The following is a 25,277-nucleotide window of genomic DNA, read 5'->3' as shown; positions in this document are numbered from 1 at the left end:
GACATCAAAATAATGAGCTGGCAACCCTAATCATAAGACTAGAAGTTTGTTGCTGGATCAGCACATGATTTATTTCCTCCACCCTCGATCCCTGATAAACGTCACAATAGCAATAGTTTAACATATACATCTGAAAATCCTACGCCGCCGTTAATAACATGCTGCGTTACTTCAAGTGTCTGGGAATGCACCCTGCATTCAGACAACTCACTCCTCATTCTCTCCCTTCACCTTTATGCTCACTTGCACTCACAGCAATCACAATGCACTCATTGATCACCATGTACACCCACCATTCACCCACTCACCCTGCACTCATAGTGATCACTCTGCACTCACAATGCACTTGCATTGTTCACCCTGTACCTCACCCTGCAGTCATACAAGCACACTACTCACCCTGCACTCAAGTGACACTTCACTCAGCTGTCCCCCTCACTGCTCAGTCTGCAATCTCACTTAAACAAGGCCATCACTAACCATGATTCTTTCATCTCACTCTGCACTTACATCCGCACCCAAATTCATATGGTGATCTCACTCAACATGCAGTCACTCCTCTTACCCTACTCTCACACTGTTGCATCACTAACATGCAGTCACATTTGCACTCCTACCACCCACAAAGCGCATAGGGTTAAGATGCCTGCTACAAAGAACGTGTACCATGCGGATCACAAAACTGAGTGTGAGTAAACTATGAGTAGCGCTATAAAAAAATTAAATGTTTGTCAGAAAGGTGCTATAGAGAGATGAGGTGCATTGCTGGTGAGTAGTAGTGAGGGAATTCATGGAAAAGGAAGAGGGAGGGTGCGCCAAAAAAGACTGTCAGATGCCATCCAGAGACTTTTTGAGGCATGGGCAAAGTGGGCTTCGGCCCAGGGTCCCAGACTTTCAGGGGCCCCCTGATAAAACCAGCTCTGTTCTGTAGAGTCTTGCCCTTATGGCATTAAATGATTCTTGAACAGATTGTTTTAAATTCAACTTTCCTTTGCTTTTTTTCAATATTGCTGATGTGTGTCTATTACAGACATTTTGTAGAGTAATGTTGTGTTTCATGCAAGATCCATAAAATGTTCTTTTGGATCAAATCAGGACCTCACACATATGAGAAATGGGAGAGTGTCACAGACATTATTTGCAATAATATGCTGCTGTGTTACAATATTGAAAACACACATCACTGTCCCTGAATATTACAGGTAAACACATTTAGAATTTTGACTAGTGTGTCTGTGCACTGTCGGTGACTTGCCCAAAGAGGACATGAAAGAGCTGAAATAGGATCATGAATTCAAAACTGTTCGTACATGGGTCCCCAAAATATGTTTGGCAGTTGGCCCCTAATAGCCATAAGATGTTCCTAGTGCCATCTGCTAATATGATAGCCCTAATTACCACGTGGTCTGGCATGTCTAGGTCCATGGAAAAGACATTTAGTGTATAAAGTTTAGCAAAAAAAAAATTGTAGCAAAGGTGCAGAATGTTTAAACTGTTCATAAGTGTTTCTGTGGTGGTGCACATACAAAAGGGGAATTCGTTTGACTAAAAAGATTTGATTTATGTATGCTGCTGGTTGCCGTACTTGTTATTGTTTTACCTGTCACTTTGAAATATTTGCACCTTCATGCACAAGTACAAACCAAAAGGGTCTTAGTTGACTAAAGTGGTTTGATTGTTGTATGCTGCTGCCTGCTGCACTTGTTACTGTTTTGCTAGGCACTCTGAAATAGTTGAGCCTTCAAAAAGGGAATTGTTAGTTTAAACTGGTTTGATTATTGTATGGTGCTATAGTTGTTATTGTTTACCAGTTGCTTTGAAATATATGTGCCTTTATACACACACCAAAGAAGGAATTGTTTGACTAACCTGGCTTCATTTTATGCATACTGCTGGACTTGTTTTTATCATGCACTTTGAATCTATTTTCATGTTGATGCAAGAAGAAAGTTATTTGTTTTACTAAACGTTTGATTCTTGTTTATTGCCGGACTGGTGATTGCTTTATTGTGCTCTTTGAAAGTATTTGTACTTTTCTTTTGCTTTACCAACTACAGTTTGTATAGATTGTCATTAGGTACTTGCTGAAATGTTTTGTTTTTATTCTACATGCAGTGTTATTTATGATGTTGCTTGCACTTGTCTGTAATATGTGTGGCTTAAATCTTGTATTTAGCATTGTTTATTTTACAGGAATGATAAATTAAAACAGGCAAACATCTGCATCAATGTTTTGAAGCATCCAAACAGTTTTCTACCTCAGCCTTGTTTGCCTGCCTGTTTTATAATGCTTACTAATAAAGACATGGTGGTAGAAATTGAAATTGCTTCCTCAGTTCACGTTATTATCATGCACAACCCTTGACAGTCGCTAGTGTGTGGTATGCAGATAATTCACCAGTCTATTTCTCTTGCCTTTCGCAGGATTCTGAGTTATATCTTGTGTTCTTCTCATGTATATTGTCAGTCGAGTTTTGATGGAATTGTTGGTTTGGGTTTGTCTTTCAAAGTTTCATGTTATTGTCCATTAAGGTCAATTCTAATTCAGACCCTTCATAGTTATTCTTCAGCCATAGGCAGTTCCTGAGACATTCAGACCGCTCTTTGGCATTTTTCTGATTGCTGCAGTTCCTGAGACAATCGGATCTCTCCTTGGCATTGTTCTGATTGCTGCCTCAGTTAAATAATCTGCTTTTGACATTATTGTTACATATGATATAGCTTATAATTTAAGAGGGTTTCCCGCTTTCTCATTAGAACTTTGAGAAAGACAATATAGATGCATTTCATTTAAATGTTGGAGGTTTCAAATGAAAATATGCCAGATTTTTAGACAGTGGGGCAAACTGGTAGGTGGTGAGTCGGGCCGCCGGGGGGGCCCTCCTCCATGGGTTTTGCAGGGGGGGCCATCAAGTTTTGTTACGCTGCTGCTTTGTTTCTGACCCATTAGAGTACAAGGTTCCCACCTGAGTGGGTCAGAAACATATCTGGAAGTGGCAGGCTTGTGCAGACCAGTTAGCTGCTTACTCGCGAGTTGGTCATTTTTCAGGGGGCATCTCTAAGAAGACTCATAATGTCTTTGAATGGACTTAGACACTGTAGGGGCATATTGCTCGTGTAGCTATGCCTTCACCTGTGGTATGGTGCACACAGCCTGACCGCTGTGAGGCCTGCTAGAGGGGTGACTTACCTATGCCGCAGGCAGTGTTTGATAGGCATGGCACACGGAAATGTGTGCCATGTCGACTCTTACGTTTTGTCTGCAATCAAAACACTCAGTCTGCAATAGAAGCGTATATGTGTCAGGTGAGGGGTCTCTGAGGGTGGCACAATACATGCTGCAGCCCTTGCAGACCCTCTCTGGTCACAAGGTCCTTATTACCCCCGGTACCTTTTACAAGGGTCTAACAATGATCTACTTGACAATTGTCAGTCCGGCTTCATCCAAAACTGCAGCACTGAAACAGCCCTACTGCAAGTGGTTGATGATGCGCTGGGGATACTCGACTCAGGGGGGTCCTGTCTGCTAATTCTCCTTGACCTCTCCGCAGCCTTCGACACTGTTAATCACAACACCCTCCTCAATATTCTTCAACAGAGAATGGGCATGGAGGGCACTGTGCTTAAATGGTTTGCATCCTTCCTCTCTGACAGATCTCAAATGATCAAAATAGCGAACAGTCTTTCTTCTCCTGTGGCGGTGGGTCAAGGTGTTCCCCAAGGCTCTATACTTGCACCCACACTGTTCAATCTCTACTTAGAACCACTGGGAAACCTCCTAAGCAAATCCGGGATTCACTATCATCTCTATGCTGATGACACTCAACTCTACCTCAAGGTTGCCTCCACTCATGATCTCTCCATCCTAAGATCTACTCTTGACTCCATTCAAAACTGGATGTCATCTCATCAATTGATTCTGAATCCCTCCAAAACTGAATTCCTCCTCTTCTCCTCCTCACTCTCTCCTCCCCCGGTTCAATCATGGATGGATCAGATGAATCTACTAAACAACAAACCCATCATTGTCGACAGCGCAAAATCTCTTGGTGTCATTCTAGACAAAAAACTCAATCTAACTCCCCACATCAATTCTATTGCAAAATCTGCTCGCTACCAACTGCGCCTTCTTTGGGGAATCCGTCGCTTCTTCCCGGAGCAGGACCTTATAACCCTGGTGCAATCGCTAGTCCTCTCCAGACTAGACTACTGCAATTCTCTTCTTACTGGCCTCCCCAAATCTCACCTGTCTCCACTTAAGTCTGTCTTCCATTCAGCAGCTCGTTTCATCTATGGGGCCAAAAGAAGCGATCACATCACACCGATGTTATCCACCCTCCGCTGGCTTCCCTTCGAGGCTAGAGCTATCTACAAGACCGCTTGTATCACCCACAAAGCCTTGCACTCCTCCTCTCCCCGCTACCTGGTGAATAAACTGAAACTCTCTGGAGGCTCTAGACCTTCACGCAATGCCGAGAATCTACTGCTTGAACCTCCCACTTTCAAGAAGGAAAGAACAATGGCCCAATCCTTTTAAGGCAACGCAGTGAGAATCTGGAACTCGTTTCCGCCTGAGCTCCGGACCACCGCCTCCTCCCGGGCCTTCAAAAGGGACCTCAAAGTTAAACTTCTCCAGAGACACCTCCAAAAGTAATTCACGTCCTCTTGCTATTTGGAGGAAGACTCCCCACTACTGATATTTTCTACTTTCCATGACCATGGGAGTGCCTTCCCTGTGTTTTCCTGTGGTGGGAGTGTCTGCCTTTTTGCAGTATTCTCCATGTACTTGTGTTCGGTGCCCTTTTGTAACATGCACACTACACTTTGCCCATGTAACACACGGTTGCTACCTCTCACATGTTTTTACCTTTGATACTTGCACAAGGGCCACCTTGCCTACGTAACGCCTGTTCTTGTGCCAGCACTTATTGCAGTATTATACCTCAAATTATACTCTGTTTTCTCTTATAACTGCACACTTGTCACTTTTTCCTCTTGTGCACTTTTGACTACCTCATGTATTTTTGGTTGTTCTCAATTTTTACTACCTCAAGTATTTTGTTTGCTCACAATTGTCACTATTACCTCTACTACCTCATGTATTTTTGGTTGCTCACAATTTTTACTAGCTCAAGTATTTTGTTTGCTCACAATTGTCATTATTACCTTCATTACCTCATGTATTTTTGGTTGCTCACAATTTTTACTACCTCATGTTTTTTTGTTTGCTCACAATTGTCACTATTACCTTATGTAAGTAACGTATGTTTTAGTAATCTGCTCTTTTGTAATGTTTCTCATTATGTTTCATTTCTGTTCCTAATGTGAAGCGCTCTGACGCCTTCGGGTAAAGTCCGCGCTATATAAAAATGCATAAATAAATAAATAAATAAATAAATAAATAAACATGTGGGCTGAGGTGAGCCAATTGTGAAAACAAAGGTATAGTTTTGCAAAAGAACATCGGCACTGTGAAGGGACCCAGGGCAAATTCAGTCTCAGTGCATCAGAAATCAGGCAAAAAGTGGGGTGTGTACCATTTAAAAAGGGCACTTTCCTACAGCGTCATAAGAACAAACGCACTTCAGCAGCACAGATGCTCCGAAGATGTACAGAGTTCTCTGTAATGTAACGGAAGGGTCTATGAAGTTGTCCTTGAGTTAGCACAAGAAGCCCGCACTAATCCTGTTGTGGGTGCACTCCTCTTCGAGCACAGATCGGAATTTAAACGTGCATGCTAATTCCTGCCTAACAGGTTTTTACCCTCATAAAAGTGTCAGAAATCGTGCAGGCACATTCCTCGAAATCTATGTTTGAATTTCCAAATATACTAACATCTTCTAGCAAATGCGATTTAGGCCTCGATCCCCCCGCCACCTGAGACGGTAAATACAGAACATTAAATGCACTGTGTAAACTGTAAACACCACACTAAATACCCTCCCACTCAATACCGCTGCTCTCCAGGAGCTCGGTTTGCTGCAGAAATCACATGGGCCAATCAGAGGCGTGAACACCTCGGGGGGATGCAGGCCCAGAATGAGGGCCTCGGCCCTGTAAAGTGTCCTGGGAGGTTTACTTACAACAAACGCCTCCCCCAAAGTCTCACTCATGATAGGATTTGTAAAATAAGCCCCGGTGGAAATCATACTTTCAACGTCACTTCTAATTTGATTGACACTTACACCTGTCCAGGTGAGCTGACCTCTAATCACAGCTGGATCCCAGTGGCGCCCCCGGCCTGCTGGACCGATGCCTCACAAATGCTCATAGAAGACCCTCCTGCGCCTGTCATGTGCCTCTAAGAGATACTCTCGGTGTCTAGGCACTCTGCTCAGAGGCGTAGTTTACAACGGTCCTGCGGCCGTAGGTCCCACAGGTGAGAGCCCGACTTTACTCCTGCTGTCGCGGTCTATTATGTCTGTCTTATACTACGGACCATGTGCACAGGAGGGGACATTTTTCTGGCTTTCATTAGGGCTGTGGCACTCTTGTTACGCCGCTGACATTGTAGAGCCTGTCTCAAGGCCTCTAAGCGCTGTAATAACTGTACCCTAAAACGTTGGCGGTGGTGTTCTGTCACCCGAGCTGTAAGTTTACAAGAGGCTCCTTCAGCTGTGCCAGGGGGGACGCCATGTCGTGTCCACTGGTGCAGGAGATGTGAAGGCCTCAGATATCTAATATTGTCACTGACATACCCTCCTGTACAGGTGCGCTCTCTATGAAACACACCTGAGAGGCGTTATATGTACACGGGGCTGTGTAACACTGTGACTGATATACTCTGCTGCACAGGTGCACTTACATTGCAGCACACCTGAGAGATGTCACATGTACATAGAGCTATGGGATGCTGTCACTACATACTCTCCTGTACATGTGTGCTCTCTGTGCAGCACACCTGAGAGGCACTACATGTACAAAGGGCTGTGTAATGCTGTCACTGACATACTCTCCTGAGCTGGTGCGCTTCAAACCTTTGTTCCATGGTTACTTCGGTTCTTGGCTCTGCAGGTTCCTTCACAGACTGCGTGGTACACCTGAGAGGCTTTCTGTGTACATAGGTCTATCTAACACTGTTACTGCGGCTCTCACCTGCACAGGTGTACTCACAGAGATGCACACCCAGTAGTCTACAACTGCACAGTACCATATATAACACGGTCACTGCAGCTCTCACCTGTGCCTGCTCTCAGCTTTATATACTATTGGTAAAGGGGTCTCACCTGTACAGGTAAGCACCAGCAGGTGCTCAGCAGACACACTGCGACCAGGGCCCATCCTCTGCTGTCCATCCTCGGGTTCTGGGCAGTGCTCAGGTCACCAGATGCTTTGTTGACCCCGGAAATAGTCCTTAATTTACCTGTCAGAGGCTGCGCATCCTCCAATCAGCGTCCAGCCTCAAGGATGACACCTCTTTCTGCACAGGTCACAGGGTGTGCCTGTCCGGGAGAGGAGGCCCTGGGATCGCCTTTAAGGTGCCAAAAGCAAGATAATAAGCAGCTGTTAAGTGTGGCAAAGTTGGTTTGTGACAGACCCTGCGCCGTGATATATTCCTGCTTGAAAAACGTTCATTTTCGTTCTGTAAGAGGGCGAATCTGTGATTGGACACAGACGCACCTCCCAGGGTTTGGCTCCTCAAACAACAACAAAAGTCCTCGAGGCACCGAAAGACCCGGATTGGGGAAGACAATAGGAGAGACAAAAAGTGCATCTGATGAGCTGGACTTGCGTCTGAAGAGTAGATTTGATTTTTCAAGCTTTGTCGATGGATCAGAGTTAAATAGTTGTTGAAGGAAGGCAGCGTGGGAGGATGAAAGGAAGAGTTGATGGACGAAAGGCAGAGTAGTAGGATGAAAGGAAGGAAAAGTGTAGGAACGAAAGGCAGAGCAATATGATTTAGGGCAGAGCAGTAGGCTCAAAGGCAGAGGGGGAGGTTAAAAGGCAGGTTTTGGGATGAAAAGATGCGTGGGAGGATGCGTGGATGAAAAACACGGTATGTGGCTGAACGAAAGGAAGAGGGGAGTGAGTACAATAGCTGTGGAAGGCTACTTGGACGCAAAAAAGGTGCAAGGCCGTGGATGGGTGGAATGAGGGGTAAAAGAGTAAAATGATGGAAGGAAGGGTGTATTGTCGCACCAGGGACATTCGATTTACGCCCTCATGATGGAAATCTGGTGCCCCTTCCTGAATTCCATACCTCAATCTCAGCTCAACACCTCCCTAATGGAGACATTCAGATAGTGTATGAGAGCCCACCCACTGCCTGCCAGCTTTGCACCAATAAGCACCTTCTCTTCACCTCCAGTCATTTGTTTTCCTTCATAGAGCATGCTGTCTTTGACTTTTTAGGGGTGGGTGTAACTGGTGACGTTTTCTCTAGCCTAATTAGTCGTAATTACTGCAAAACTGCTCAAACTTTGCATAAGTACATGACAAGCATAATCCAGCCAATAGCGCTATCTTCTCACTGCAAAATGCACCGTTGTGCCCAAAATGGGCTCGAGGTTGCATTTTGCACTAAGAAAATGGTACTAATTGGGGGCACGAAAAGATCATTCACATGGCTGTGGCTGTGCCTGGCCTCACAGACATGGAGTAAGACAAAACGGCGCACGTGGCTGCGTTGCGCCATCGAGGCGCTCCATGCACGTGTGGCGGGTTTTCCTATGCAACACCTATGGGCTTTGACGCTGCCCCAGATTTACTTGATCATGTAAACCTTTGGCAGGGCCAAACCTTACACCTCCCCAGAGCAGGCGTAATGAAGAGAAAGTACGTTTCCCGGTGTGGGCTCAACGAGGCATCCTTTTTCAAGGCCTTCACCCTTCTACACTCTCACCTTCTCTGTATTTTTTGTGGTCTTGATTCGGACCCAGGTTTGGGAATAAAATGCAATTTTAGCCTCCAGGATCTTTTTAGGGATTTCCCAGGTTATTAATTTTATTCCAGGGGATGTTTCTATCTACTCCGTTGAACGCTGTGGAGTAATCGACAAAGCATGCATGGTTGTTTGACTGGGTAGCCGGCTCGACCAGGTAAAACACGGCTGGACTGGGGGTTAGGCGCCATCTTGGGAGGGGAAGTGCCGGCAAGAGACGCCATCTTTGTTGGCGCTCTAGCTGCTGCTGCAGACATAGCACGATTGGGTGCTATTTAAACGCCCCCATGATGACGCGCAGCGGTGACGCGCAGCGGGCGCACCATAGGCGCGCCGGAGGCTCGCCAGAGGCGAGCCCATCTTTGCCCATCAGTGACCATCCGGGACCTGGGGCCAGAACCCCTGGTCAAAATGTGCTCTACTCCAGAGGTGAACTATTGGAGCTCAATATGGGTAAGTCCCATCTTGATCAGGATTGTATACATCTGCTGGCTCGGGAGGGCCTGCTGATTTCACCCAAGAGGCACAAGAGCGCGGCAGCGCGACTCTAATACTCATACTCTAAACTATGGCCGTCTGAATACGCGTTCTTTGCAGGGCCATAAGTTGGAGGTCTTTTCACTTCTGGAAGACGGTGAGCTAGATGCCTTTGCGCTCACCGAAACATGGCTGGAGGATTGCTCGGCGCCGGACCTAGTGGCGGCCCTACCAGATAATTATCTGGCACTCCATTTCAATAGGGAGGGAGCTAAGAAAGGAGGTGGAGTAGCTCTTCTCTATCAGGCTCGTCTCCGTGCCGAAAGGTTTCTTTCCGAAACCCTAGGGGGAGCAGAGGTTATGGGGGTAAAGCTCAGGCGGGGGGCGGTATGTGTGGTGTTTTTGGTGGTATACCGACCGCCTTGGGCGTTGCCAGATTTTCTGGTTCTTTTTACTAGATTGGTTCAGGATCTGCGCTCGAGATATGACAAAATGGTTGTTGTTGGGGACTTCAACTACCATTGGGAAAAATCCCCCAAAGAGGGACAAGCACTACAGATTGAGGAGGCTATCTCCTCCTTGGATTTCACCCAACAGGTGAAGGGACCGACACACGAGAAGGGACACGTGCTTGATTTAGTCTGGACCACCATGCCAGCCCAGGGTGCTACAGAGATCTTGCCTTGTGCCTGGTCTGACCACTTTTTAATAAAGGGCAGAATTTTATTGAATGGCCATCTGTCCAAGCCTGGGGAAGGTTGGAAAATGGCCCGGAAGTGGAGAAACTTTGATGGGGAAAAAATGGTCTACCTCCTGGAACAGTCTCCTGCAGTAAAGAAGCAGGATGCTAACATTGATGCCCTCTGTGGTCACCTTCGGCATAAACTGGGGAGCGCCATTGATTTTGTGGCACGTAGGGTGAAGAAGGTGGAGAGAGGAGCTGGGGCCCCTTGGTACAATGATTCTCTACGGGATATGAAACGTGGGGTGAGTAAGAAAGAACGGGCATGGCGCAAAGAGTATGACGCCATTGCCAAGAAAGAATACATTTCATCCATAGCGAATTACAAACTAGCCATCCAAACTAGGAAGGCTGCTTTCTTTGAGGAAAGAATAGTTGCAGCTAGAAATCCACAGAAGGAAATCTTTCGGGTCCTGGCGGAGCTCAGGATAAATAAAGAGCAAAGTACTGAGTTCACCCAGGAGGATTGCCAGAGGTTCCAGGATTTCTTCGTGAATAAGATCTCCGATATTCTGGGAGAAATTGCTGCAACTACACCCCTCGAATGTCCTTGCCCACCGGACCTCACTGCCCCGCCAGATATTTCACCACTAGTTGAGTTCTCCCGAATTTCTAAACAGGAACTATTCACGATCACGGACCGAGTCAAATCGGGTTCCCTGGTGGATCCATGCCCTCCTGATGTGTTCAAGTTGGCATTGCCAGGAATTGAGGAAGAGGTTTTGCATTTGCTGAACACCTCCCTTCACACAGGACAGGTCCCTCTAGCTTTTAAAGAGGCTCGCCTGATTCCTCTACTAAAGAAACCCGGATCGGACACGAAGTGTTTGAAAAACTTCCGACCCATCTCCCAGTTGCCTTTCCTGGCTAAGGTGATCGAGCAGCATGTGTTAGCATTACTCTCAGGTCATCTAGGGAGCAACAACCTGCTGGAGTCCAATCAGGCAGGGTTCCGTGCTAACCATAGCACGGAATTAGTCATGCTATCAATCCTGGATGAATTGAGAACTCGGGCTGATGTAAAAACACCGAGCGCCCTGGTACTACTGGATCTCTCCGCGGCTTTTGATACCGTGTGTCATGAACAGCTTCTGTCGCGGTTGAGATCTTTTGGTATCAGGGGTACAGCACATGCATGGCTTACATCATTTCTGCAGGGCAGGACACAAAGAGTACAGTTGGGAGACTTACTTTCCACCTCTGCTCCCATCACCTGCGGGGTTCCACAGGGATCCGCCCTGTCACCCCTACTCTTTAATATCTACCTGCAGCCATTAATCAAACTCCTGAATAGGATGGATTGCCTAGTATACAACTACGCCGATGACACCCAGATTATCATCCGGCTGGATGATGGCCCAGGAGCGTCCACCAGGTTGCAGGACATACTTAAAGCCACGGTTAACTGGATGTCCGAGAACTCCTTAAAAATCACCCGGACAAGACGGAAGTGTTGCCCATTTCCATCTCGGGCAACCCCTGGAGCGAGAAATTTTGGCCTGTGGAGCTGGGTTTGCCACCGAAACCGGCGACTGCAGTCAAAAGTCTGGGCCTATATGTGGATGACAAACTATCCATGAAAAAGCAAGTCACTGCGGTAGTGGGTACTTGTATAGGCCTGATACGACAATTAAGGAAGATCTCTGCATTACTCTCATTCTCTACCTTGAGACACGTGGTCTCAGCCACAATCCTGGCTAGGCTGGACTACGGGAACTCCCTGTATATAGGTTTACCCCAGCGGTTGCTGGATAAACTACAGGGGGTTATGAATGATGCAGCCAGGTTGATCTATAAGAAACCCAGGACTGCCCACTCTTCCCCCCTGATGCAGGAGCTACATTGGCTCCCGATTCGGCAGAGGGTTGTATTTAAAGGACTGTGCATCGTACACAAGGCGCTGTATGGTAAAGCACCAAGATATTTGAAATCCCGCCTATTCCCATATATACCGGGCAGGACTTTGCGCTCGTCGGACGCCACCCTCTTGTCCCAATCCCATTTCAAACTGGCCACGGTGGGGGGACGTGCTTTCTCCAACACACTCCCAGCTTTGTGGAACAAACTGGCCCCAGAACTTAGGAAGGAAAGCAATTTGCTATCCTTCAGGAAAAAACTAAAAACTGTACTTTTTAAGCAAGCATGGAGCAGACCCTAGGCGCACTTCTGGGATCAAATGAATGCCATACCTCACTATGTAATCTGGACAAACAGCGCTTAGAAACCCCGGTGGTTATAACACGCTATAAAAGTTAAATAAATAAATAAATAAATAAAATAAATGATGAATCTGTAGTAAAAGCCCCTTCTCCGTTGTCTGATTGATAGATGGGGAGAATGACCTCACCTCTGGCCCAGTTTTCTAGATCATTTAGTAGGAGACTTGCATATGCCATGGCTTCAATGTCCAGCAGCTCAATCATTCTATTTTTTGGTCGAATCAGTAATATCACCCTTTATAGTTCTCGCCTAGTCCGTGCTTGGGCTGTCTCTTTGCGACAAGCTGTATTCAGAATATGGCAAACACAGGGAGATTATGAACGGAGCGCTGAAACTTTTCAGACACTCACCCCCAGTCACAGATCTGGGTTGAATCGTTCTTTAGCTCAGACCCATCTAAATGCAACTCAGTCATGACCCTGTACCTCATGGGAACAGTCCAGCCTGAACTGCCAAGCCTGGTTTTCCCTGAACCGGAAACAAGCATCCTGGGACCCGTTTCGGATAACAGCCCTCTTCAGCCCGGCTAGCTTGAATCCAGTGGCAAAGTGAGCAAGGGACCCACGTCTGGGCATACCCTGCCAACTTAGGGCGAACAAAGCAAACACAAGGAGATGATGGACGGAGAGCTGAAACTTTTCAGACACTCACCGCCAGTCACAGATCTAGGTGGAATCGATGATTATTCTTTAGGTCATTTTGCCACCCCAGAAATAAAACAGAATTATACTTTTTTTATACTTACCTACTTGGCCTCGATTCTGTCTCTGAGTGTGTGTAATCAGACCTTAAATTGAGACGAACTGTTTGACCACACTACCACAAAGAAAGCTGTTAGTGATTATCAAATTTGGTATCTGCTATACCTCTTAGGATCCCCTGGACTCTGTGCACACTGTACCTTACTTTGGTATAGTACATACAGAGCCAGCTTCGTACCCCGCCTACATTATCCAACACCTGAACTTCCACCAACCATCGAGAAGACCATTCTCCTCCTCATTTTTACTTGCCCATAGTCCCCACATCTACTGAAGCGAAGGACGCACCTTCTGCCACATCACTGGAACAGCCTCCTCCCGCCTCTCTGGACCATCACCTCATTGATGGAATTTCGAATGGCCGTCAAAACCAGGCTGTACGAATAAACCTTGGTGGGCCGCAAGCTCCTGTATACCCTATTGGGTGATTAGCCACTCTTTAATCAATCCTCATTGGTTGATTTATTAACAGTATTGGTGATATGTGCTCCTTCAACTTCAGACCCAGCAGTAGCACAGCCTGTGCCAAGTCTTTAGTTAGGTTGATTTATTGTGCAGTTGCTGCCAGTGCCAAATAAACATAGATGGATAGACTTCCAGATGGTCTTCTAACTAAGTTTGCCTTTTTAGCAGGATGCTGGACTTCTGCAATACCTGACATTAGTAGTGGTGATAGTGTCCAGGTTTCTTGTACACAAAGCAGGTCGCCATTCTGCATAAAATTCAGTGCTTCAATGTTGTTTAGGGTAGACTTGAGTCCAAATATGTTCCAAGATATAATTGATAGGGGCTTTATGTCACAGTGCTGTGGTACACGTTTACCTGTCAAGGTGCACCTCAATGATGCAGAGACAATATGGACCCACCTCTTAGTACCCTACCTGCTGTCTGGATGTTTTGGAAATCACAGATTAACCAAGAAAGACTGGGAGGAGTCCTTCCAGGATGTTATCCGTCTGGTTAGAACGTCTGTTGTTGATCTTTAAGGAAAAGCGAGGGGGGATTACTACTATTCACCCATGTGATGTGTAATTGAGATGTGGTTGGGGAGCAGTAGCAGACGGATACTGAAACAAGAACACAACAGAATAAATTCCTCTATATACACTTAACAAGAGCATTCATATGTAACATCGATATTGCTTACCAAATCATCACTTACGGTAAAACATCACTGGAGTGTGAAACAATATCAGACTTCACTTCTGTTCACAGGAACAAATAAGGGGACGATGCGTGTCCTGGGCCTTCATAGTCAATATTCCTGCGATTGTCTCAGATATGGTTACTGTAGGTTTTTCAGGAGTGAATGAGGCTTAACTGTTCACTTACACAATGTGGAATGCCTTCTTCTACCACCAGTTTCCCGTTTTTATTTTGTATTCCCAGGAATGATAACTGGTTTCCGTGTTCTCCAAAAATGTCTTGCAAAACAATCTAGCTCACAAAGGGCCTCTTTTATGAGAAACTAGCAGCCCGTCCGGGCCTTGTCCAGGAGCAACAGGCTTCCCCGACCCCGCCCGGCCTGTCCCCTGCCTGCTCCATACCCCGCCCAGCCCGCCCCCCGTCTGCCCCAACATGGGTCCCCTTACCTCAGCCGCCGCTCCTCCCGCCTGTCCGCTGCTCGCACCGCTGCTGGCCTGTCCGCTGCTCCTCACGTCACCGCTCCTCCCCGCGCCATGTCCGCCGCTCCCTTTCCTCAGCCGCCGCTCCTCCAGCCTGACCGCTGCTCGCACCTCCGCTGGCCTGTCTGCTGCTCCTCATGTCACCGCTCCTCCCCCGCGCCATGTCCGCCGCTCCTCGTCGCACTCCTGGACGCCGCTCCTCCCCGCGCTCCTTCGGAGGGACTACTTTTTTTTTACTGTAAATTTTTTAAATAAGGTTTTTTTAAAAATGTATATAGCCTATAACCATCTACACACCCTGACGATTCCAACGGTGTATCGGGTGTGTGGATTGGCGCTGTGGTTCCCGAGTTTACCTACCTCAAAGGCTGAAAGTTCTTCCTTTATTATAGTAGTATAGATGACGCATTGCTGCGTGAAAGCAGCGATGCGTCACTTCTCAGTGCGCACTCCTTGCGACATACCTGATGCGTCATATTTAATCTATGAAGCATCATGTCGTAAGGAGTTACAGATAGGTCAGTATTTCTGATGTATCTGTAAGCGCAAAAGTGACGCACTCCAGTAATGCGTCCTTTTACTTGGAGCAAGCCCCATGTGAAAGGGCCTGTGTCAGTCTTACACCTGCTGTGAGGCAGACGCAAGATTTTTACGCAACAGCGTCCTAGAAGTGACGCAGTAAAATCTCATAGATTTCACTGTGTCACTTCTACAAGGCTTTTTGCGGGGGAACGCCCCCCATGAATACATTATACCTGATGCAGGTATAATGTAGCGCAGGGGTTTACAAAGTGACGCATCTGCTTAGATTGTGCGCAACAGGAGGCATGTTTTACGCCGCCGATGCGTCACAAAAAAAGACGCATCAGAAGCTCAAAACTGACGTATCTAAAATCAAAGTCACTGTAGTTCTCGCATCAAGGCCACTGCGGTTCTTACAACACTGGAAGAAAAAAAAACAAGTGTCCCAGCCAGTATTACATGGCCCTATCAGTGGGCAGCATTAAAGCAGTGTCCTGCTTATATAGGGAGCTTAACGCAGACGGATTGCGCCCACTGGAAATGCTCGCCTCCTATGGCAAGGGGACTGGTGCACACTAATCCTGGCAAAAGACTAGGATAATCTACTAGCTGGGATACCTAGAGTGTCCAGAAATGCAAGTTTCAAATTGATAAAGTATTGTGTCCTTCATGGAGCATACTTAACCCCAAGCACATAAGCATATATTTCCATAGAGAAGAGGCAGCTTGCCCACGCTGCAGCGCAGTATGCGTCCATATCATACATATGTTCTGGTACTGCCCCACCTGTGTGAGTTTTGGGAAGGAGTGCTACAGACAGTGCGTGAGGTTGTTGATCAAGAGCTCCCCTACTCTCTAGTCCACTGCCTGCTGGGGTGGTTCCTTCTCAGGGCTGCTAAGCTGCGCGTGCAGGTGTGCCTTAAGGGGTTTCTGCAGGAGACTCACTGCATTCCTAGGAGAGTCTGTGTGTTTAGGTTAATGCAACTGTTTTATCATGTTGTCGAATTTTAAATGCTGAAATTGAACTGAAATATAGTTTTTCCTTTACACACTGTGTAAACTTTAAAACTTACCTGTAGGGCTGTTCTGCTCGGCCGAGCTAGAACTCTCCTTTTAAACCTGTGTGGGAATTTAACGGGAGCGGGTGGCACCAACTTCCGGGTTCTCCAACTTGCCATCTAGAGCCGCCATCTTAGGGAAGGGTTGCTAAGCTGTTAAGAATGCACTCTGCTCATGTGTGCAGCGGGCGCGCCGCTGGCGCCGAGCCGTCCGCGTCTGGGTAGTGGCCAGCGCCAGCCATGCTGCCGGGCGGTAAGAAGGCTGCAGAGGCAGGCTGTGCTATACAGGGATTGACTTGCGAGATATTTACATTCATAGATGTCCCTGTAGAGCCAACTGGGACGTTTTGGTCAGCAGTACCAAGGTATGTCGGAACTGTGGGTTTAGGCCGATTCCAGGCATCGCTACGCCTGCTCATATCAGTACCTCCTCCTCTGAGCCCACAAGGGTCCCCTCCATTACTGTAGCTCTGATTAACATCAGATCTCTCTGGAAACATCACGCCGAGGTTTTTGATCTCCTCGACTTGAGCTATCTGGATCTTTTGTTTATCACAGAGTCCTGGCTTGATGCCTCGTCTCACCCCATTGTCACCCTTGCTATGCCAGCTGGTTACAACATTACTTGAGCGGACCGCCCAGAAGGGAGGGGTGGGGGGTTAGCAATCTTCTACAAGGATAAGTGGGATTTGCGGAGGGAAGATGTCACTTCTTGTGGGGCCTGCGAAGTTCTTGACTTCAGCATTCGTTTCTCGAATCTTTTACCCTTGGGTCTTGCTTATCTACAGGCCCCCTGGGCATGCAGGTCCATTCTTGCTAGCTTGTGGGGATGCGATTGTAACTAGGGCCCTGAAATTCTCTAAATATGTCAGGCTGGGGGACTTAAACATCCATTTCGACCAGGCTCAGGCTACGGACACGTTAGGCTTTCTGGACACCACAGCGTCACTCCATCACTCAGCGTCACCACAGTATCACTTAGCGTCACCACAGTATCATTCAGCCTCACCACAGTATCACTCAGCATCACCACAGTATCACTCAGCGTCACCACAGTATCACTCAGCGCCACCACAGTATCCCTCAGCATCACCACAGTATCACTCAGCGTCACCACAGTATCACTCAGCGCCACCACAGTATCACTCAGCGCCACCACAGTATCACTCAGCGCTACCACAGTATCACTCAGCGCTACCACAGCATCAAGCAGTGCCACCACAGCATCAAGCAGTGCCACCACAGCATCACTCTGGGCCATCACAGCCTCACTCTGGGCCACCACAGCATCACTCTGGGCCACCACAGCATCACTCTGGGCCATCACAGCCTCACTCTGGGCCACTGCAGCATCACTCTGGGCCACCGCAGCATCACTCCGGGCCACCACAGCATCACTCAGCATCACCACAGCATCATGCAGCACCTCCACAGTAGGAGGACACCTATATTCTACAAAATGAATCCTGGACAGATAATCTACTCATATACCTCAGATATATTGTTGGCATTCTACTGTTAATGCATGGCTCTAAGGAACAACTGGAAGAATGCATTGGCATTTTAAACCAGCATAATCCCCACATCAAATTCATTCATAAGATCAGTCAATCATCCATCAACTACTTGGACATTCTCATTGAATTGCAACAAGTTCGTTTACACACAAAAGTGTATAAAAACTGACTGATTGGAACAATGTGCTTTATTTCCAAAGCTTTCATCTTCCCTCTTTAAAAAATCACTTACCATTATCACAATTATTATTTTTTTCAAATCAAATCCACTTTATTCGATTGATGAAAATCATAAAAGTATACTATACAGAATCAATTCAAAATAATACATAAAATATCAAACAAGACAATTTAAAAACAGACTAAAAATGTTAAAACAATTTCATATTTCCGATGGGATAGATTACATCAAGTAGTGGGGATGGTCATTCGGTTGCTCAATCTAAGTTTCCTTTGCCGGGTGACAGCAACAAAGAAATTTGCCACACTAAACATGATCAGTGGGGAGTCCAGTAATTGCAAAAACAGTAGAGCTGGTCTTGCCTGTAGAAACCCCTTTCCTTTTAGGAGTGATACAATAAACCTTTTCCTATTTTCCTTATAGAAGGAACAGAAAAAGGTAAAATGCATAGTGTCCTGAATTGAAAATCCATCACACTTACAAGGGTCTGCATCCTCTGGCCTACGCCACCCAACAGTTTCACTCAGGATGAGAGGGATCTGATTAAAACGGAATTTTGTTAATACCCATCGGTGCAATGGTTTAGTCACTACACTAAGGTAAGGTTGAATGGTAAGGCATGTAATTAATAAATAGTGAGCCCTTACTGTTGGCTCCCTCAACTGTACAGATTCCCGCTCCTGCTCTCTTAGCCTGAGGAAGTTGGTCTTTACCCAGTTCAGGCAGCCTTCCCTAACCCTTCTGGGTTTGTAAAAATCTCCGGGCGCCCCAGCTTCACAGAAGTTGCTTTTATAAAGGACAGCCATTTTTTTTTCCTTTTCCTTCTCAAGATTATCACGATTTATCAGAACGAAGAGATGCACCTCAGATGGGGATACATGTGAGAACAGTATTGAGGAAGTGTCACAACAATATCTGCAATAAGGTTATCCATTGGAAGTTTTAATGATGGCAACGCAGAAGGTGCAACATATGCAACGTGATCAATTGCTCAGAAAGATGATGAAACCCAAATAGCAAAGAGAAGTGTTTGTCAATAAATTTGCGACAGCAACACCCGCAATCAAATGCAGTGTGCTCAACAGATGGGAGATCATCGAACAAGTAAAGGAATTCAAAGATGTATTCACCTATAAACCCATGTTTGCACACTTAAGATCTAAAAATTTAAGAGAACTTCTGAAAAAAATACACTCCAACAGAGTGGTTACTCAGACTCTGGGGATGCACAAATGTTTTCACTGCGGTCACTGTGGCAATGTGTTCGCGGGAAGCAAATTTGCGCACCCACATACTGGTAAAGCCATCAAATTGAGACACACATCAAACTGTAATTCTGAAATGGTGATTTACGGCAGTAAACGTCCATGTGGGTTAGTGTTCATTGGCAGAACATCAGGAAAGATAAAGGTTAGGCTCACTGAGCACAAACGCATTATTAGAACAGCCAACACTAAATCTGGTCTAGCTGCCCATTGGGTAGACAAGAAGCACACTGTACCACAAACCAGATTTAGCATTTTAGAAAAGATCACAGCAGCACCACATATGAACACCAATCAGCAATTGGCGCAAAGAGCAACGTACTGGATATGATATCTTAACAGCCTTTTACCATTTGGTTTGAATGACAAGCTAGAAGTGGCCTGTTTTTTGTAAAACCTGATAAGGAATCATAGATGCATGTGGAATGCGCAATACAAGTGTACTGTTTCGCGCACTTTGTAATTGAGGAAATGTTAGACAGTTATTCATGCTGTTGCACAGCTGACTCACTACATTTTACCTTTGTTGTTATTCTTCTTTTATGGCTCAGTAATTTCAGGGTACCTTAATGAAGTAAGAGCTTATCCATTAGTTTTTAACATCGCATAGCTCATGGGTCAATCTCATTTACATTAATTTTGACATTGTTGTGGAGGGAAACACCACAACACATTTGGTTAGATTTTTTTGTGCTAGGCTTTTGGAGATTAGTGAAAGCATAGATTGAGTGATCACCATTACTTTGATGTGTGATGGTATAGTAGTACACAGAATCATTAGTATTATCACTTTGACTATTTTATTTTCCACAGAATGGGTGGACATCGCTCAACAGTTTTGTATTCAGTTCAAAGTATTTTCCTTTGCAGTCTGTCACCATAGTCACATGATCAGAAAGTCTGTTTTCCCCTTTTAATTTTAACACGTCACGTACACGCTTCGTGCAAAGCGTACACATAAGTTGTGTTGCTTCGGGACGGTCTGCGAATCTTGGTGCTCTAGGAATAGTAGCACAGCTGAATGGCTGGCTGGCGGCGTGTTCAAAGTTTCAATGGGTGATAGAATAGGAAGGAGAGAGATTGTAATAAGGGCCATTCGCTTTCAGGATCTGTTTTGCTTACATAGTTTTGGGCAAACTCCTTGCACAGCACTATTGACTTTGCGTGTGAGGATCATCATTGCAGCAAGTGACTCAATGATTGTGACTTGCAGAAGACAGATGCATAATGATGGTTACAATCCTTTAACGGTTATACGCACATTTTGTTTTTTTACATTAGTTTTTTCCCGCATTGACGGTCTATATTGATCACTTAGGTGAGAGCGCATCGGTTTTCTAGGAATTTGTTATCTTCACTAAAGAAGGGGGTTATGGTGTTGGTGCACTTCACTTGGCACACTGAAAATCTGTTTTAGACGCATGTGAAATGGGTCACCATGGGTTTGGTGCACTACTAGCCGGTTATGCACTAGTTGTTAGGTATTCATATACTTAAGGACAGCACTGCCTTGTGAGCAACAGCCTGAAGACACAAGTTGTTTTGGAATGAGGGTCTTTGTTCTAAAAAGCTCACAGATTTACTTTGAAATTGTATCATATTATGATAAAAAAAAAATCTTTTTATTAAAGCTGAAGGACCAGGAAGCGGTCCACACAGTCGCACATAAGGGTTACACAGTCGCACCAGAGATTGTACAGGGTTCACATCATTACATCAGTTCCATGGCAGAGAGAAAGTAAAGCAGTTTATAATTTACACATCTACCTCAAGTACTGTCTGTCTAGGCTGAGGGGGCTCACAGATATGGCCTCTGTAATCATTCCATTTAGACTAAACCACCCCCATTTTTGCGGGCACCCCCGTGCCGTATACACCGTTTTTTCCTGTAGCATGCACCAATCCATGTCTCTTTTCCACTCAGTGAGTTTTGGAGGCAGAACTGCCCCCCAGTGTATTGCAATGTTACGCTTCGCCACTGCCTGTCCAAGCGTTACCCAGAGCCTCCCCTTTGCTGGTAGGTCCGTTGGCTCCCAAATGTTCAATAAGCATCTTTTCGCCACACAGCGCAACTCTGCCCCCCAAACGTCCTGCATACAGCGTATCACTCTTCCAGTAGACCTGCAGTATTGGGCATTCCCACACCATGTAAAAAAAGGAGCCAACCATCCAGCACCCCCTCCTACAACAATCTTCCTCACTCCTACCCATCCTTTTCAGCTCGGTGCAGGAAATATATACTCTGAGTAGTATTTTGAGTTGGATGAGCCTTAACCTGGAAGATATAGCCACCTCCTTAGGGGCGGCCAGCGCACTCCCCCATTCCTCGTATCGTATCGTATCGTATCGCATCGTAAGGGGTGCTTGTAAAGCGCACTGACACCATGGGTTTCCTGGCGCTGGTTGGAGGTAAAGAAGACAGAGAGACTAGCCAGATTGGGGGAAAAGCCAAGTTTTTAGAGATTTACGAAAAAGAATCAGGGAGTTAGAAGTTTTAAGAGAGAGGGGAAAAGAGTTCCAGAGCTTGGCGGCCAGGTAGGCAAATCTCCGGGCTCCAGATCTGCAGAGCTTATAAGAAGGGACGGTCAAGAAATGGAGGTGAGAGGATCTCAAATTGCGGGATGGGCAGTAGGGTCTGATGAGGGATTTCACAAAGGCGGGGCAGGGGCCAGCTAATGACTTGAAGATAAGGCAGCCGATCTTGAAGGCTGCCCTAGAGATGACAGGGAGCCAGTGGAGTTTGACCAGGAGGGGCCTGGCGGATTGCCACTTCGGAATCCCTAAGGCCAATCTCGCCGCCTGATTTTGGACCACTTGCAGTCTAGCCGTCGATGTTTTAGGCAGACCATGGTAGATCAAATTAGAAAAATCTAGGCGGGAGAGGACGAGGGCCATGATGACCTGCAGGAGGGCATCAGGTGTAAGAAGATATGCCACTTTCCTGATCCTGCGCAGTTGGTAGATGCAGGACGAGACCACGGTCCCCACCTGCGGCCCTAGGGATAGGGCGGAGTCAATAGTGACCCCCAGGCTCTTTACCGAAGCTACATGAGTGGGAGAGGGGCCCAGTTCCGCCGGCCAGAATTGTGGCCCCCAGAAGGAGGCGCTCCTACCAGGAAGAAGGAGCTCCGTCTTCCCGGGGTTCAGCTTTAACTGATTATGGCCCATCCACTGGAGAATGTGGGACATGACTGCCTGGAAGTTGGAGATAGCAGAGGGGGAATTGAGAGAAAAGATGAGTTGCAGGTCGTCCGCGTAATTAAATACGGTAACGTCCCACTGCCTCAAAGAAAAAAGAAGGGGGCGAAGATAGAGATTGAAAAGAAGAGGAGACAAAGAGGAACCCTGGGGGACCCCGCAGAGCGAGTGCTCTCTGGGAGCCCTGAAGGTGCCCAGGCTGAGGGTCTGAGACCTGCCAGTCAGGAAGGATCTGACCCAGGCCAGCGCCAGGCCCTGGATGCCAGCCTGCTCGACACGGCGGAGAAGGATGTTATGATCCACCGTGTCGAAGGCGGCTGACAGGTCTAATAATACCAGGGCCTGGGGGGCACCCTTGTCGACACCGTCTCTCAAGGCATCCAGCACGGCCAAGATCACTGTCTCCGTAGAGTGGCCGGGTCTGAAGCCCGCCTGGTTGTCCTCGAGAAAGTTGGAACTCTCGATAAACTGTGAGAGACAGGTGGTGACGTGAGCTTCCAAGATTTTCGAGAAAAAAGGTAAAAGAGAGATAGGACGGTAGTTTGCCGGGACGGCGGGATCAGCCCCCGGTTTCTTCAGGAGGGGTACCAGCATGGCCTCCTTGAAAGAGCCCGGCACCGTCCCGGAAGAAAGAGAAGAGTTTAGCAGGGGAAGAATGCAGTCGGGTAAAGAGTGGCAGATGTCCCGGATTATGGAAGGGGGGCAGCAGTCATCTGGAGATCCCGACTTAATGCGGGTCGCAAGAGTGGCCAAAGAAGAAGAGTCTAGAAGAGGGAATTGTGTGAAAGAGGAAATATTGTGAGGGGTGGAGATAGATCCAGCGCCAGGAGACGTGACAGGGATGGTGTCCTTAATCAATACGATTTTTTCAACGAAGAAAGTGCTAAGGGCATTGCATGCTTCCTGTGTGGGGGCCTGAGTAGGGAGCGTCCTGGGGTCGGAGGTAAATTCGTTAAGGACCTTGAAAATTTCCTTAGACTGACAGGGGGCAGAAAGGATTTTACCTGAGGCATACGTTTTTTTTGCAGCCAAAATGGCGAGTTTATACCTATTGCGGGCCGCCACATAGGCGTCTCTGCTTAAGGGGCAGTAGTCCCTCCTCCACTTGCGCTCAAGCTGGCGGAGTTCCAAATGGAGAGCTTTTAAGTGGGGGGTATACCATTTGTGGAAATTACTGTGCCAGGATTGAGGGAACTTAGTGAGGGGGGCAAAGATGTCACTGGCTGTGGTAAGCCAGTCTGCCACAAGCCCATGAAGCTCATCGGTACCAGTGTCCTTGGGTGGCAGGGGATAAGTTTGGGACAAGTGAGCCAGTAGTTTGGAGGGATCGACAGCCTTCCACTTGCGAGCCGTGCCACCCTCCCGCGGGGGGACCTTGATCTGGCCAGCCGCCGAGAATGTGGTGTCGATCAGACAGTGGTCCGACCACACACAAGGTGTTATTAGTGGGCGGGAGGACGTGACTCCATGGGTCCAGATATGATCGAGGATGTGGCCACCCTTATGGGTGGCCAACCTGCCAAGTTGGATGAAATTCAGGCTCGTGAGACCCTCGAACAGTTCGGAAGCATGTGGGCCAGCGTCCTCGTGCTGAAACCAATAATTAAAGTCACCGATGATGACGGTGCGGGGGGAGCCGGTAGCAATGTTGGTCAGCTGATCGAGGAAGGAAGAGGGGAAGGACAGCATAGAGTGGGGGGGATGATATAATAGCACGAGAGTGACTGCACCTACCTCGGTCCCCAGGCTAAGGACCAAGGTGTCAACTTCCGGCAGGGTCATGGCCGCAGAGGCGATGATCTTGAGATCCTTGTGGATTACCGCCGCCACCCCTCCCCCGGTGCGACCTCCTGATCGGTTGGAATTCAGCAGAAAGTAGTCGGGGGTAGCGTGGCCAAGATGTCTGGGAGAGAGTCGTCAGTAAGCCACGTCTCTGATAACAATAAGACGTCGGGGCTTTCAGACATGAGTAAGTGCAGGATGTCGACTTGGTGCTTGACCATTGAACGGGTGTTTAGGTATAGGACCCGAATTGACGACTCGATGGGAGCCGGGGCGATAAGTAGTGGAGTCGGCCCAAGATTAGGGTTTGCAATGCCTGCGATGCCGAGTGATGTAATGCGCGTCCAAGTATCAGGGGAAAGAGGGCTAGCCGAGGCATGTAGGCACTTAAGGGCGGTGGGCGAGTAGGATATAGAAGTGGCAGCGTCCCTGGCCCCTGGGCCCGTCCGGCCGCGGACGGGCGCAGACGGGCTGGACTTAGGCGCGACTTTGGCGCGCTGACGGCGTGCCCGCTGCGCCCGTCCGCTGCGCTCCCTGTAGAGGGGCACCATTTTATAGGTCAGTTGCGGTGCTGGTCCGAGCGCTGCACTGCTCACCCACACACCCTCCTCACCCAAGATGGCGGCCACCAGCGCGTCCCAGCAGGGATTGATCTCCTGCGTGGGCGCCCGTGTACCTGAAGCGACGAGCTGCAAGAGGCGAGAGGGAGACTGCTGAACACGCAGTCAAGGTTAAGGTGAGCCCTGCATAACAAAAAGGGGGGTTAGACAAGCGCGAGCGAGCATGCACAATAAGTGAAAATAAAATGCTTTTAAAAAGGCTTTAAAAGAAGCGTGACAAGCGCGTTGCACAGCGCGAGTCTGGCAAGTTTACTGGAGTCCGACTGACTCTCACATCCAATCAATTGGGTTTCCCCACATAATAGTTTTTATAGGTCAGTTGCGGTGCTGGTCCGAGCGCTGCACCGCTCACCCACACACCCTCCTCACCCAAGATGGCGGCCACCAGCGCGTCCCAGCAGGGATTGATCTCCTGCGTGGGCGCCCGT

General features: G+C 47.5%; 1 protein-coding gene across 1 annotated transcript in view; it reads right to left on the bottom strand.

The window, feature by feature from the left end:
- The window catches only part of LOC147729356 (embryonic protein UVS.2-like), a 96,294-nt gene extending 88,972 nt beyond the window's left edge, over positions 1-7,322 (bottom strand). Inside the window, exon 1 of the mRNA XM_086959839.1 lies at positions 7,227-7,322. Within this exon, the coding sequence (XP_086815965.1) occupies positions 7,227-7,295 (69 nt within the window). The 5' untranslated portion in view covers positions 7,296-7,322. The remainder of the gene's footprint in view (positions 1-7,226) is intronic.
- Between the last annotated feature and the right edge of the window lie 17,955 nt (positions 7,323-25,277).

This window comes from Lissotriton vulgaris, chromosome 2_2 (genome assembly GCF_964263255.1).
Source record: "Lissotriton vulgaris chromosome 2_2, aLisVul1.2, whole genome shotgun sequence".
In the NCBI taxonomy this organism is placed as follows: Eukaryota; Metazoa; Chordata; class Amphibia; order Caudata; family Salamandridae; genus Lissotriton; species Lissotriton vulgaris.
The sequence above is the reverse complement of the archived record's forward strand: the minus strand, read 5'-3'. Positions and strand labels throughout refer to the sequence as shown.